Consider the following 16017-nt stretch of genomic DNA (forward strand, 5'->3'; position numbering starts at 1 on the left):
CTTCTTTAGGTGCTCAGCATTCTTTCAGAAGTCATTCTTGATGGCGCTAGTCTGAAATGCCTCTTAAAAAAATAATTTCCCATTGCAGTCTTTGATGTTTTCAGGAATCCTGACATGTCATTCTTGATTCCACAAAAATGAGTCTGCTTTTGTTCTTAAACTAACATTTAATGATAAATCTCTATTCCACACACTTAGTAAAATACTTCTAGGACCTATGAGTTAAAGTCTAACGTTTAGTGGTTAACTTAGGAAACTGAAAGCATTTTCCTTAAAATACTTTTTCCTCTAAAAGCCATCAGTATATTCAATCTTTATAAAACCATCATAAAAGTTACTTCCTGTCATCTATAAGCAAACACAATTCTCTTAAAATAAGAATGTGACCTTTCTTCCATGATGTTCCTCTATTTCCAGGATACTTTCCTCTTTTTTATGTTACACTAGCGAAGAGTACCTTCTCCTCCTTCTTATTACCTCTGCAGTTTCTTCCTCTTTTTAATTTCAAATTTTTCCCTTCAATTTTTATTCCCCTTTTGCCTAGCATAAACCAAATGCAGCTGCCATTTATCAAAAATGTCCATATAAGTGTCAATAAGAATAAATAAAACAAAAAACCAAACAGAAAACCCATAAAATCCTTTGGAGGATGACTGCTTTCAAAGTAATTTTACCAGAACTTAACTGCCAGAAAAATGTTAGAAAAGCACACTTAGCTTTATTTTCTTTCAGGTGTATTTTCTCCAGTGCACTGCTGTTCTTAAAACATCATATGTGTAGATACAAGAGCATATGTTTGTGTGCTTGGACTGTCACACTAATGAAACCATGTTTTATATGCCAGTTTATCACCTAAAAACCCCCAAAGCCCCAATTTATTTAGTGAAGAAGTCATGCTCACAGCAATAGAAGCAGAAGCCACAATACCACTACGTGAGGTAAATGTAAAGGTGTTGCATTTTGCTGAAGTAAATGTTCTTCTGACTGATCACCTAAGCACAGCAGCTAATCCTCCAAGAATAAAGCCCCCTTACAGATTCCTTTCTTTTCTGCTCTTAGACAAGCATTGACAAGTCCTAAACATGATTTTTTTAAGATGAACAAGAGAAGATGCTCAGAGAACAAAAAGATACTTTTTAAAAAATCACTGTCAAAATACATATTACTATTTCCTGTAACTGTAAACAACATTACACACAAAGTGTGTGATACTGCACCGATGCATAACCCCCAACTCCAAACTATGTGTGTAAACCATGTGTGAAACCATCAAGATGTTTTACATATCTACCTAATAAAAAGAAAAAGGTCATACAGGATTAGCAATTAATTTTTTTCCAGTGCTAGTTTCACATAAATTAGCTCTTGGTTTTCATTCTAGACAACACATATGTGTTAAATCAGCTTTTGGAGAACAGACCTTTTAAGTTTGAAGACCAGAAAAACTAGTATTGCAAGAAATACTTATTCCTTATTTAGATACAGAATCTAACTGGGCTGAAAGCATGTTAGAGCAGCTTACAGAACTGGTGCACTTTTGAACTGACACCAGATTGAAGCTACAATTAAACAGTTACTGAGAAAAGTAATCTGGAATAGAACAAACTGTGGTATGACAAAAACCTATACTGAACTCTGAAATATATCAACACCAGGGTATACACACCTAAAAGCTCAACACCCTAAGCCTGATGTGGTCAACAGACTCTTTTATAAACAAATGAACAGTTTCACAAAAAAGCAGTTACTTAGGAATTCTTACCTTTTCATAGATTTTACTAATTTCCTCATTTGAGCTGAAAACCAGCTGAACTGACCCACAGCCTGATGCCCAGACAATTTTTTGTACTGCCCTGATAACACAGATATCAGGGATGTATTTTGAAGCCTGAAAAAAAGAGAGAAATAAACCAAAGCAACATTAGAATGCAGCTGCAAATAACATTACTGTGGAGTCCAAATTCTCACAAATGAATTTTATAGAAAATTTAACACTTAAAATTTCAAAATTTAATAAATGCTGCTTTAAATAGAAAAAAGAGAGATGATGTATCTTGAAAATATTTGTACTCCATTTAAATAAAATTTCATTTTTTAACAGAAAGTAGGATTCTGATACTGACTAAGGTTTAGCAGAAACTACCAAATTCAATGCTGAATTTCTCAATTTGGGAAAAAACCCCAAGAAACCACCAAACATGCATCTGGAAGGCAGCCAGCCTCTTAAGCAATGCAGAAACTTATTTCAGGGTTTTTCCTCCTCATGGTATTTATTGTGCTGGCTGATAGCAAGCTCCACAAACTGACGCTTATAAAGTATGTGATCATGATATAAAGGGACTGTTCTACATTTAAGATATACAGGTTTTAACGTTAATAAAAACACAGCTCATGCATCTTATGAATGCAGAATCACTCTTCAGTATTTCGTGCATGGACTGAGTTAGCACCAATAGCTTTTACTGATATACAGACATTACAAAACATACTACAACTTACTATTTATAGTTTGCATCAACTTTAAAAAACAACACAAAACACAGCCAAGGTCTGTATTCTACGTAGAACTGTCCAAAAACTAGGCAACCTCTAAAAGCAGATGGCAGACAGTTCTCAAAAATGTCAAGTTCCATATTTCTAATGTTCAGACTTAATAAAAAAGGGAGGCTGAACTACTAAGCTCTCTGCATCAGGAAACCTGAACAGTGTCCATTTGTGTACTGATACGAACATTATCTGGAGTTACAAGAAAAGTAACAGGTATTTCATCTTTGTCACAAGCTAAGCAACCTCAGAGCAACAGCATCACAAGAAAAGTAACAGGGGTGTTTTTTTATCTCATTGGAGTTTTAAAATCTTCAAGTATCAACATTTTTAAAAAACGTGAAAGATTCCTTTCTCTGCAGTAGTCTTCTCTCTGGCCTGTGGAAATCATGTTGGATTTATTTTTTAAAAAACTGTGTGGACAGTTAAAAAGAGTCAGTCTTTTGGATGGAACATCAAAACATGAAAAAGAGAAAGAAAAAACCTTTCAAAGGCAAACTGTGATACATATGAAATTTAGATCTACAGCAGTTTTCATAATACCAGAAATTTGCAAATAAAACTTTAACAGCAATACTGTTAAAGAAATTCAGCCTTTGTTTGCTTTGACATGCCTGGTGAAAGAAAAATAATGTATTTATTTATTAGAAGTCCTCCAGGAAAGACAAAGGCACAATTAAAAAACTTGCTTCATACCTCACCTCAAAAGACATTTCTTCTATGGAAGCAGTTTAATTAAATTGAGTTCAACTGGCTGATTTCAGGTACAGATGCAACACCACCACTGATCTAAGGCAGATGGGTCAGCCTTGCAGTCTAGTACATGGTGCTTTCCTTACACACAGTCCTTTGTTCTGCAGGGATAGTGCCCTTTTCAACACCAAGATGATCATACAGGCTACTTCTACCTAGATACCTCAGAAATGTTTTGGAGATGGTTTTGCAGATGTGCTATACAGTACAGAAACACCATCTTCACTGCTTCCACACTGGGAGGGACCCAATGCACTGTGGAAGAGGAAGTTACAGCAGTTCTGATTTCAGCTTCTGCTGATTTCAGCAGAATTCACTAATATATGTTATTCACTGACTCATGATTCCACATCTAAACAGGGTTTGGCCATACCATATGGATAAGACTATTACATTTTCAAAGCACATTCTTTAACACTGCTGAGGTCCACAATCCAACTTCTCACTTGCAACATTAATCCATTTTCAATATATATAGATACACTGGCAAGGATTTGAGACTTTAATCTCTCAGCATTTAAAAATAATGCTCAATACTTTAAACTTCCCTTCCCCTTTCTGTTTTTCTCCTCAGGAACAGAGTGTTACTCAGAAACCAAAACAGAGAAGACCAAAAAAAGAAGAAAGTATCACAAAAAGTGTTTTCAAAATACCCATTAACTTCTTTAAATCTATTACATCCATTTTCTAAAGTTCTGATCTAAGGATAACAATATTCACAATCCATTAAAGAGCTTGTTCAGAAACTGCCTCTTCACTAAAGCCTCTTTATGGTATTAGACACCAAATTTCATTATGCATATGGAAACAAAGAAATACTTTTAATTAATAGCTTATTGAATCATATGAAGACTACCTAAAATGTTTCATGAAATTTTAAAAGGAAAATCCATGTTTTATAATGCAATAAATTTAAGGATTAAAAAAAGAGGAAAAATGCTATAGGAAAAAAGGTGAAAGAGAAAGGAATTCACCAACCTCATCAGATATTTGCTGTGCAAGACGTATTGCTACATTTCTTAGCATGCATTCTGAAGTTGGATTAGGAATGTTTTGTAGGGCATTTTGTAGCACCACTGCCTGGTCATGCGTAGCCTGGTTTATCTGGAAGAAAGTACTTCTTATACTTACTTTTACATAGGGAAAAAAGCAAAAAGATATGAAGATCTAAAGTTACTTGGAAAGGTTTGGCAGAAGTATGCAAGATCGTGGAAGGAAAACTACTTACAGAATCTGCAAACACCAAGATAAATCTCATTTTCAAACAGATATCACATTTGAAGACACTTTATGCTGCAGTGTATGATCACAGAGTACAAGCAGTTAAGAGGAGAGGCACTTGCTCAAAATTTATTAGGTTTGGAAGCTTGTTTATTGATCAGATTACTGATCAAGGTTATTCATAACAGAATGTTTACAGTTACGCCTCCTTCCCTTTCTGTTGATGTAGGAAAGAAAGGGTTTGGTTAAACAATTGGCTCTCCCTCTGGATTAGGTAATAGTGTCCAGACAGTACATGGTTACAGTGTTCATTATACTGAAGTACATTTTAAACATCTGAGTTAGAGCACTACTGAAGAATTCTGTTCTGAATTATCCCTCCACTTTTTCTATGGTATTTCCATAACAAAACAGTAGCAAGACAAGTTTTTATCTTTTCTGTATTGGTTTGAGCATACAGTTCCCTCTCCCTGGGCTGCAAGACCTTCACAGTTATGACAGTTCAAATCTGAAACAGTTGTTTCCTTCTCACAGACAAACAAAAGACTGTGGGCTGTGGTTACAAGCTAAAACTTCTTCAACAAAAGAGTTTCTTCATTTTCTCTGTACCATTTCATTCAAAAAAGCCACCTCAAATGCTGCTCAAAAGACACACTACTGTGAAGTTGCTGTGTAACACCTGCCTTTGATCACACCCCTTGCTTTGTCAGCTTCACTAGGACAGTTGATTTAGGGAGCAAAATTACAGAACCCCCACCAAAGACTAAAAGAGCTTCCACAGTCAATTAATTATTGGAAGCAGGCTGGAAGTGATCAACCACAATATACATGGGACAAATCAAGTTCAGAATACTGTGTTTGACAATGTTTTTAATTCCACCTTCTATGAAAACAAGGAAGAAAAAAGTAAAAATTTAAAAGGCACTAGTGATAGCAACAGACTGATAACTGAAAGACTGCAGACACATAACCCTGGCTACCTCATTTCTCTCAAGTACTGATGGAAAGCCAAGACAGAAAGCTACGCTTTGGTACTTATGCTTTAGATAAGGCAGATGAAAGTTATTAACAAATCTCACCTCCATTCCAAGGTGTAAACTTGTTGGTGCTGCAGCAATAACAAAAAATATCAAAGTCCTTCAAACAGGACGATGATGACAGCAAGAATAACCATGTTTGTTCCAACAAATCAGTTAATATTATTAAGTTAGATGTTTGCAACACCAAACAGTGAATGCCAGTAATCATGGACAAATGCTACTACCTCTTAAGTAGTCAGCATAAATATATTTTAAACAGTACTTCAAGACTCAAATGATGATATCTGTGTTCCAAACTACCTTTTAAATAATTGTTGTAAGAAATTATTATGTTGTGAGGGCAGTAAAACTTACTCATTTAAACAGAACAAAGGACAGAGTGGCAAACGTGTCTGCTTTAAGATGTTTCTGTTATATTCTAATATGAGACATGAAAAGAGATCTTCACCTCTGGAAAAAAGAATTAATCATGTATCTTCCAAGAGATGTAGCTAACCATAATGGATATTTATTTTTCAGACCTAAGGGGAATGTACTTGTCTGCTTCAGAGATGGATCTTAGTCAATACTGTGGAATAAAGTACATTGAAGTGGGACTCTCTATGTATTCTTGAGTACAGACTGAGAGCTCAAGCAACTATTTGGGATGGAACCTCACAAAAGGCAAAAAAAAATAGCTAAATAGCTGGAATACTTGTGAAGCAAATGTCCAAGACAAACAGCAGCAAAGTTTACTTTTTGGGCTCTATGCTGTCCATCTACTGTAAGAGGACACAAATAAAACCTTGACCCAGAACATATTTGTCTAGATATACAAAAACTAACCTGCCATACTAAATATCCATAAAATCTACTACAGACATGTGAGATCACAGTTCAGAATACCTGTGTCAGACTTTTCCCTTTCTAACTGAGAAATCCTAGGGTAGGACACCTTTCAGCCATCAGCACTTAACTTTGCAATGTACCTAAACTGTTCTCTGCAAGAATCTTCTACAAACAACACTCAGAATTAGGACTAGCAATCCAAAGACTTGTCTTTATGTAGACAAAGGGCTGGCATGACTCAACATCAGTTCTGTTCGTTTCTGCTCTAATAGATACAAGAAATTCAGAGGCACATCCTTCAATAGACTCAGCAGCTCAAAAGAATCAGAATTCTTTTTGTGAACTGAATTTATGGGATAATGTACTTAGAAATTAAAAGTTACCTGGCACTGACAATCATGCAAACCACTGAAAATCACATACAGAGCAAGTGCATCTCACACTAACTTTTTATAGTCACAAAGAAACAGGATTCTTTTAGCAAGTTGATCTCTTTTTTAAACAACATTATCTGAAAGTAACAGGAGTTCTTGGCATGCAATGCACTCAAAGAATAGACTGTTAATGAAGAGTGGAGAGAAGTTGCTGCAGACAACATAAAAACCAGAGCCCTTTGCAGGAAGGAAGGTTCATATTACCGGTGAAATTGTACTTGTGCCTTCCACAACTGGCTGACAAGCTTCTGCCACAGCCCGAACGTGGCCATATCCAATGGCTGTTAGCAACAATTTGGCTATTTTCAGAGCGTTAAGGTAGGCACCCCTTCGAGTTTCCATATCTGCATTTGGTAGGAAGTTATTTCTGGTCAGCATGCTCAACACAAGAGGCAAACCCCCACTTTTTAAGAAGTTGTATTGGAAGTCACTGGCATCTTCTCCCAGGGGTGCACTGGCAGGCATTAACAAGGCATAAACTACCTGTAGAACAAAATACAGAGTTAACTAACAGCAATGCCCCAGCTTGGATATAGATACTGAACATGAGAATATGTAGGAACACTACTTAAACAATGCTTTTGACAGCATTGGTCATACACATGTTTATTCCAGTAAATTGTTAAGTACTTTTGATTGCTAATTTCAAACCAGAACTTGATCTTAGACTTGTATAACATTACAGAAAGGACTGCCACAGGGAGAGCTAAAGATTTTTAAAGAACAGGCAAAGCATCACAAACCTCTGTTAGGTACAGCACTTGTGAGGCAGAAGGACCAAAGAATAGCGAATCAAGGGATGGACTAAGGCTGCTTTCCCCAAGCTTTGCGTGATCTAAACAAATAGCTCTTAGTTTCTCAACTGTAGTGTTATCTGCAATAAAAACACGACTTGTAAGTGTTTTGTAACAAAACTACTCCACAAAAAGCCAGTACTATTTACAAATATAAATCTGAAAAGTTTTAAGTGTATCAGAACAGTTGCAAAAGGCTACAGACAACATCAGACTATGAAGTGTTCTGCAATGATTATTACAGTCAAAAGTGATCCTGTTAAAGCAGTGCTACAAAATCATTTCAGAATACAATACTTCTCCCCATTTTCACTGCACTGTGGCACTGAACCCCAATACCAACGGTAAACTATGCAACTTGATATAGCAGAGAAGAAAGAACTATTTGGGAAAACATTTAGAGTCCTAATTAGGATCAGTCATGAATTGTAATATCAATAAATTACCAGAAAGTAGAAAATATTCCCCTATCTTCATTTTTCTATAAAATGAAGGCAAGAAATTATTATAGAGGATATTACAAGATAAAAAAAGGATAAAATTAAGTTTTACCTGGTGGCATGAGCTTCATTAGAACACGAGCTCCATCTCTAAGGGGTGGCATATTTAGGCTACTGCCCAGGTCTGCAACTTGCCAAAGAAAAGAGATGTACCGAGGATGCAGTGACATGATCTTAAAATAAGCAAATTTTAAAAAAAACCACACATTAAAATTCCTAGTTAGAGACAAAGTATAAGAAAAAATGCATTTAAACTGCTAATTTCAGAATAAGCTTACCACTCCAGGCAAACAGCTTTCAACTTCTGGATTTGGCCCATCGCTGTAGTGATTGCCGTGGTTGCCCGGAGAACCAGTTGAAGAGTCAGAAGAACTATCTGGACTTGAGGGCATATTAGAATTTATCTGTGTGAGCTTAGCCGTAATTAGCTGAAAAACACAATCACAGTTTTAATACCATGCATAAATTAAGATTCCTTATTAAATAAGCACCTGATATCATGTTAATGGCACAATACAAGGAGGAAGAATGGAACTATTTCACAAGAATAAGTGATCCTGTGCACGGTACTTTTCAAGCATTTACAAAAGGGAAGCAACATCTGAATTGAGGTAAATAATCAGCCTGCAACACTCACCGTTTTGTCTTTGAGGTTCAGCTGCCCAATGAGTTTTCTGTCATCTGCAGGGTCCACCAGCTCCCCACCAATGAACAGCTCCACTTTCGTGTGTGCACTGTTGGCTTTGATGCGGTTGAGGATGCAACGCCGCACTTGGCCAATGGTGTCGTTCGTGTGAGACCAAATGTCCAAATCTTCCACCTGTCGGCCTTGGTTGGGAAAACGAACTACCAGGGTGATATGTTTACCACGGAAAGCTCTGAAAATAAACACACCAGAAAAAGTTATTTTTGCCCTCATGAAAGAGATTCTTTTCCCTGCTGTATTTTGTGTTGCAGGTATTTCAACACTGAATCTTTGCGTATGATGATATTCTCCAGCATGAGATTTTGTGAAGGCCCCAGCAACTATGCAAACAATACACACAGAATCTTTCAAGAAGCCAAACTTGGCACAAGTATGTTAATCATATGGTCAAACTTACAGTCAGGTTACGAACATCAACAGAAATTTTAGAATTCTCTTATAAAGTTTAGATCTTTTCTCTGTCTAGCAACTTCCTGACCAAAATGTGCAAAGATCAATCAGACTGGCAACGACATTTTGTTCTTTTAGCAAAGCAACTCAGCTTTGCTTTTAAATACACTAAGATCAGAAAAGGCCTTTAGGTCACCAAGTGTTAATGACTTCTGTCAAAAGCTGTTAGAAGTTTTACATTAGAATTCCAATTTTTAAAATCACAATTACTAAAAAAACAATAAAATTGAAAGGGATCAAAAAAGGAAGAAACAGTTTCACATTAGCAGTGATCACACTTCCCACAATGGCAGGGAGCTCATTAGGAAAGATGTGCCCAGATAAGCCCAACAAAATAATCCCATGCAACAAAAAAGAAAAAACTCCTCAGAAAGCTCCTTGCTAACAAGGCCTCTGAAAGATTAGTCTAATCAAACAAGCAGCCCATATAAAAAAAGATGCACCCATAATGAACAAGAGAACTTCGTTAGGACTAATCAATCAATCAACAAATACAATAAAAAAGCTGTAGGAACACTGCAAATTTACTGACACACCATGAAGAAACAGCAAAGGGCATTTAAAATAAGGGATGACAAACCCCTACCATGTCTAAAAATATTTTAGTTTTATCATAAATCTATAGCAATCATAGTGTATTCCTGATGTACTTTTGAGGCTTTCTTCCCACAGAGAGCAACTATTAACAGTGGAACATTTAAACAGTTTTCTGTTCTGCTTTTCTCTCCTCTCTCAGGAAATATTTTGCTTATGAACATCTACACAACACTGGATTTAAGTGTTTGCTTTTTCTTTATACCAAAGACAAAGTTAAGGAAGAGAGTGAGGATTCAAGCTGAGTTTTCATTGAAGGACAAATACAAGAAGAGTGAAGGTATACAGAAAATAAATATACTTCAAGGTACTGTTTTCTTCTTCCCCCTCTTATGAGGAACTTACACAGACTATTTCCCTTAGAAATAATCCCAAATTTAGGCTTGCAAAGTAAGATAAAAGATCTCTGTAAACAACTATGGAGGGTGAAAATATACATTGACATGTTTTTTGTAAAACAGGAATACGAAAAACAAAGCTTTGACGATGCTAATGTAAAGAACAGTATTGCTTTTAAGTAATTATCTGAAAACAGAACTATATCCAAAACAATCGAGCATCAAGGTACATTGTGCTAGTTAAAGAACAAAACACCAGCACAACAGGTTTACTCTCAGGTCTGCTGTCCCTTTCATGTATATCTGTATTTGCCTGATCTTTCAAATTAATTTTTTTAAAATACAGTTTCATGTATTAAAAAAGAAAATGGAATTCTGAAACTCTGTAAATACCATTCCCTGAATAGAAACCCTTTAGAATGCAAAAATCACAAAGCTATTAGTAATGTTTTAGTTTAACAAAAATCAAAATCACAATACTGCTTTTTCACACATACCTTGACATAGGTAGAATAGTTCTCTCTTCATGGTAATCACTGTCACATTCGTTTATATATTCTCTTAAAACAGTCAACACTCTCACCATCCGTATTGCTTCTTGTCTTGCACAATTTATACTGTCTTTATCTCCATCCAACACACATAAAGTATCATAGGAGGCTTTTAGACGATCGAAACAGGACTGAATGAAGTCTTCATGAATCACTACCTAATTACATTAAGAAATTGGTGCAATTACAAGAAATATTAAAAATCATCTTTTCAGAAGGAAAATTCAATGGTAGAAGTAAAAAAAAATCCCCCAAACCAAACCATTTAACCAAATCAACAACCACTGATAAAACAGCTCTAATTTATTGTGGCTTCAAAAATCTTACATGTCATCAGCAGCTGTAACTGTACAGTGCAAACTTGCATGTAAATAGAAAAAGTGGAAGTTTGGACAAAGAACACTCAACTGGACTTTCACTTCATCATTTTCTCAGACTGCTAATGAATCTTTAGCTGACTATCTAGTACAGGTTGACTTACTTAACACTAAGACTGAACAAAGAACATTTGCAAATCCTCAGAACAACTACCCCGGCCCCAGCCTCCAAAACCACATAACCAAGTTCCAGATACACTCATTTCCTGCACAAACTCAGAAACGGATTTTGAGCTAGATTCAGCAGAGTGGCAGCTGTAGCAGCTCTCTTCGTTCTGCCTGGTATCTAACATTTTATATCTGACATCTAACATCCTTGCTCCTGACCTAGACTGACACATAACCTAGAGAATCACTGTAAAAAATCTGCAGTGTCTCCAGGTAAGTCTGCAACCAAAACACGAACAGTCACAGCTACTGCAGCAAACCACAGTCCAGCAGCCACTTTCCTTAGAGGCAGCTCAGGAACAGAGGAGTTGCCAGCACACTGAATACTTGTGTGCATGTTGAGTCAATCCAACACTTCTGGAATTGTCAGATCTAACCATGCACAGATCGATGCACGGTTAGTAAGCCCAGACCTATTGCAAGAGAGAAGGCTCCAGCCATCTGCCACTGCAGTCAGATACTGCTTGAATGGCTGTAAATGCACCACCTGGAGCAGCTGTGCTGGATCTGGCAAACAGGCAGCTTTGAAGACTCTGTGTTTTTGAGGACAAGTATGAAAATTGAAGTCTTAAGAAATACAACCGGCAAGCTATCAACTGGAGATTGTCCAGAGGATTGACAGGAAGCTGAACATGAGCCAGCAGTGTGCCCAGGTGGCCAAGAAGGTCAATGGCATTCTGGCCTGTATCAGAAGCAGCACAGCAGCAGGTCCAGGGAAGTGATTCTTCCCCTGTATTCAGCGCTGGTGAGGCCACACCTGGAGTGCTGTGTCCAGTTCTGGGCCCCTCAGTTCAGGAAGGACATTGAGGTGCTGGAGTAGGTCCAGAGAAGAGCAACAAGGCTGGTGAAGGGACTCGAGCACAAGTCCTGTGAAGAGAGGCTGAGGGAGCTGGGGTTGTTCAGCCTGGAGGAGGCTCAGGGGAGATCTCATCACTCTCTACAACTCCCTGAAAGGAGGTTGTAGCCAGGTGGGGCTACAGGTCTTCCAGGCAACCAGCAGTAGGATAGGAGGGCACAGTCTTAAGCTGTGCCAGAGGAGGTTTAGGTTGAATAGTAGGAAAAAAATTTTTACAGAGAGAGTAATCAGACATTGGAATGGGCTGCCCAGGGAGGGGGTGGATTCACCATCCCTGGAGGTTTTTAAGAGAAGACTGGATGTGGCATCAGTGCCATGGTCTGGTAACCACGGCAGTGTTGGATCAAGGGTTGGACTTGATGATCTCGGAGGTCTTTTCCAACCTGGTTGATTCTATGATCCCTCCACCAAATCTGTGCAATCATTAAATCATACAATGTTTGTGTCAGAAGGAACCTCAATTATCAACTAGTTAAGATCCCCCATGCCATAGGCACACTTTCCACTAGACCAGGTTGCTCAAAGCTCCATCCAACCTGGCCTTCAACACTTCCAGCAATGGGGCAGCCACAACTTCTTTGTGCCAGTGATCCTCACAGGGAAGAATTTCTTCCAAATATCCAATTTAACCCTACCCTCTTTTCAGTTTAGAGCCATTTCTCCTTGCCCTATCACTACATGCCCTTGTCAAGAAGTCCCTCTCCAGCTCTGTTGCAGCCCCCTTTAGGTACTAGAAGGTTGCTCTAAGGTGTCCCCAGAGCCTTCTCTTCTCCAGGCTGAAAAACGCCAGGTCTCTGTCTGTCTTCACAGAAGAGTAGCTCCAGACTTCTGATCATCTTCGTGGCCTTCTCTGAACTCAATCCAACAGATCCATACCCTTCTTATGTTAGAGACCTCAGGGCTGGATGCAGCACTCCAGGTGGGGTCTCATGAGAGCAGAGCAGAAGGGCAGAATCCCCTCTCTGCTTTGGATGCAGCCTAGGACATGTTTGGCTTTCTGGCCTGTGAGTGCACATCAACAGCTCATGTTGAGCTTCTCATTCCCCAGTGCCCCCAAGTCCTTCCCCTCAGGGCTGCTCTCAATCCATTCTCCTCCCAGCCTGTACTTGTGCCTGGGATTGCTCTGACCCCTGTGCAGCGCAGGACCTTCTACTCGGCCTTGTCCAACTTCAGAAGGTTTTCACAGGCCCACCTCAAGCCTGTCAAAGACCCTTGGATGACATCCCTTCTTCTGACCTCACAGAAATTCATTCTCTCTTCTCTGCCCACTGAAATGCAGCTCCCAGCAAATATTAAGGCAGGGAGATAATATCTGATTTGCTAGAGCTCAGCTTGACCATTATATAGGGAAACTGTGACCCTTTGTAAGGGACATGACAGAAAAAAGAGATTACATTAGCTTATGACAACACTCCACAGACCCAGCCAGGGAACATGCTGGTATAAATAAGTGCCACAACTGAAAGTTCCACAAAAGGTCTTCCTAAGTATATGACATTAATTGTTTTCTGAGTAGAAGGGTCAAATACAACAGACAAAGTTAACATGAAAAATTTATCAGAGTTCAGTCTCCAAATACGAGAAAAAACTCTTTAATTCTGCATCTGACCAGAAACTGATGGCTGGACTCAGGAGTATACTCTGCAAAACACGAAAACTATTCTCTGTTTTCGAATCTTTCAACTATGAAAATATCACAAATTGAATTTTATTACTGTTTTTCTATCATATTTCAGTTTTCTTGTTGCTTTTTTTTTTACCTGATTAACTTGTAACCTTGGGCCAAGATTAGTATAGATCTCTTTAAGAAGGTCTATTGCTCTGTTGGCGATGTCATCATTTCCCTGAATCACAACCTAGCATAATTTAAAAAAAAAAACACAAAAAGCATTAGAAATCTTAAAACTTGCTGGTATAAAATTTAAGAACATAACTACTACATAAGTATCTTTACACAACAGTATGTTTAATGATTTTATCAGGTGAAAGTGATTAAAATGTTTAGATACAAAAAATAAAACAACTTACACTAAAAGTAATTATATAAAAATCATGGTTAAGAATTAGCTAGTTTTAAAGGAGTTCAGACCAAAAAAAAAAAAGCTGATGTTTTATAAACAGAATAGAATTAGTGTTTATATATTCATCTTCACATAATATTCCAATTTTCTCTACTTTCAGAGAATAAGAAAACTATTTTTTCAGGTGCTTGAACAGCCTGCATCACCAAAGAGAATTTTCAAATATGTAAATGGCTGTGAGAGGGTGGAAGGGGAACAGGCAAATGAATTCTGCTTCTTATGTGATAATCTAAATTTTAATTACTAGTTACCAGGTCTGAAGCAGGTTTTACAGACAAACCCTGCAGGATACTGAGCTGAAGCTTAATGAGTTTTGTCACGCTGACCAGAGTAAGGTGATTCCCAACACTAAAACATGCTATCATTATGTGGGAACTCTGTTCACAAACAGCGTGAATTTATTTGTATACAAATTGTGATCTATTTTGGTTTTAACTATTATCACCAGGATTAAAATACCTAATCCTTCAAAAAGCCACAACCAAAATTACTGCAGACAGCTGCTGTACATGTTTTACAAAAACACAGCCATGATAATCATGCCACAGTGCACCACTGTGGGTTTTAACACAGCTCTTGAGAACCAGGAACACTCTGAAAAAATTACACAACAGATTAGATACTGATGTTTTTCCCCAACAGACTTGGCAAGCTTCAGAAAGCAACAACCTTCTTATTGAAAAGGAAGATTTTATATGTATAAACAGGTGGCTATATAGAACCTGTGGATCCTGCATAACAACCATGTTTAGGCAACAGGTTGTGGTTATAAGAGAAAGAATCAGACCAGTGGTCAATGGTCTAATGTAGAATCACCCCAGTTTACCACACCACAAGGAATGCAATAAAGTAGCTCATTAATGCACGGAACAAAGTTTAATTATAATGTGCATGTGAAAGAAAAGAGAAATCTACAGGTAAATCACCTGGAATGATCCTTTCTTCTTCAACAGTATAGGCAAATTTTTAATTTCATGTGCATGCATAACTATACTTATGTTTCAAACAACTTTCCATCAAGTATCAGTCTGCAAAGTTACCAGCTTGTACACTTGCTGGGAAGACAGTGGAGTCAAAAGTCAAGCATTTACTTTGAAAAAGTAGATTTTTGTAATTTCAATATGAAACTACACATTCCTAAAAATATTAAGAGACTGAGAAAGACTCAGCAATTAAACTTTCAGATGTTTCCTCCAATTAACTCACCCTCCAAAGGTAGTCTAATCCTATTAATTCCAGATCATCCATCATGTAGGCTCTTCTCTTTGCTACTAGCTTTCCTTCCCGACAGTTCACAGCTTTGAAGAAACGTTCAAAACATTTCATTCCATTTTCTGTTAATAGGGAAGGATCCAGCTGAAGCACATTATTTTCAAAGAAGTCCTTATTAATGTCAGGGTCTAAGTCTGGTTCATCCCCCATTAGTTTGGAATACCATTTAAAACAGGCTTCGCGATCACAAAGATAAACCGCATTTTCAGCTAAACACTTCCATATTTGCTTCGCCTGAGGGGCACAGAGCCACAGCTGACCATCCTTCAATAAAAATCTTGAGCAAAACAGAGAGACAATTAACAGCACTTCTAACACACATCCAGGGTTACAATGCAGTAAAAAGCACAGGCACAAAGGTGAATATATATATGTAATTCATTTATGTATCATAAGCATGACCTTGAAAACTTTATTTACATCATGAATACATTTATTTACATCATAATTAGCCCCATGATTTCTTAGTAAGTTTGAACGAATCAAGACTTTATATTCCAAATAAAAAAG

The 16017-nt window shown here is 37.5% G+C and overlaps 1 protein-coding gene across 5 annotated transcripts in view; it reads right to left on the bottom strand.

Moving 5' to 3' along the window:
* Positions 1–16017, bottom strand: part of USP9X (ubiquitin specific peptidase 9 X-linked) — an 81766-nt gene that overhangs the window by 34905 nt on the left and 30844 nt on the right. For 4 of the 5 annotated variants that reach the window (XM_018084002.3, XM_018084001.3, XM_018084000.3 and 1 more), the window contains exons 15-24: positions 15442–15784; positions 13915–14010; positions 10700–10911; positions 8752–8992; positions 8393–8542; positions 8167–8287; positions 7564–7694; positions 7025–7303; positions 4276–4401; positions 1763–1888 (exon numbers count right to left, since the gene is read on the bottom strand). In XM_018084002.3, the coding sequence (XP_017939491.1) occupies positions 1763–1888; positions 4276–4401; positions 7025–7303; positions 7564–7694; positions 8167–8287; positions 8393–8542; positions 8752–8992; positions 10700–10911; positions 13915–14010; positions 15442–15784 (1825 nt within the window). The remainder of the gene's footprint in view (positions 1–1762; positions 1889–4275; positions 4402–7024; positions 7304–7563; positions 7695–8166; positions 8288–8392; positions 8543–8751; positions 8993–10699; positions 10912–13914; positions 14011–15441; positions 15785–16017) is intronic. The other variant, XM_018084003.3, reaches the window with a different exon arrangement.

The sequence above is a fragment of the Manacus vitellinus genome, unplaced genomic scaffold, assembly GCF_001715985.3.
Source record: "Manacus vitellinus isolate BGI_N305 unplaced genomic scaffold, ASM171598v3 scaffold_7_pilon, whole genome shotgun sequence".
Classification (NCBI taxonomy): domain Eukaryota; kingdom Metazoa; phylum Chordata; class Aves; order Passeriformes; family Pipridae; genus Manacus; species Manacus vitellinus.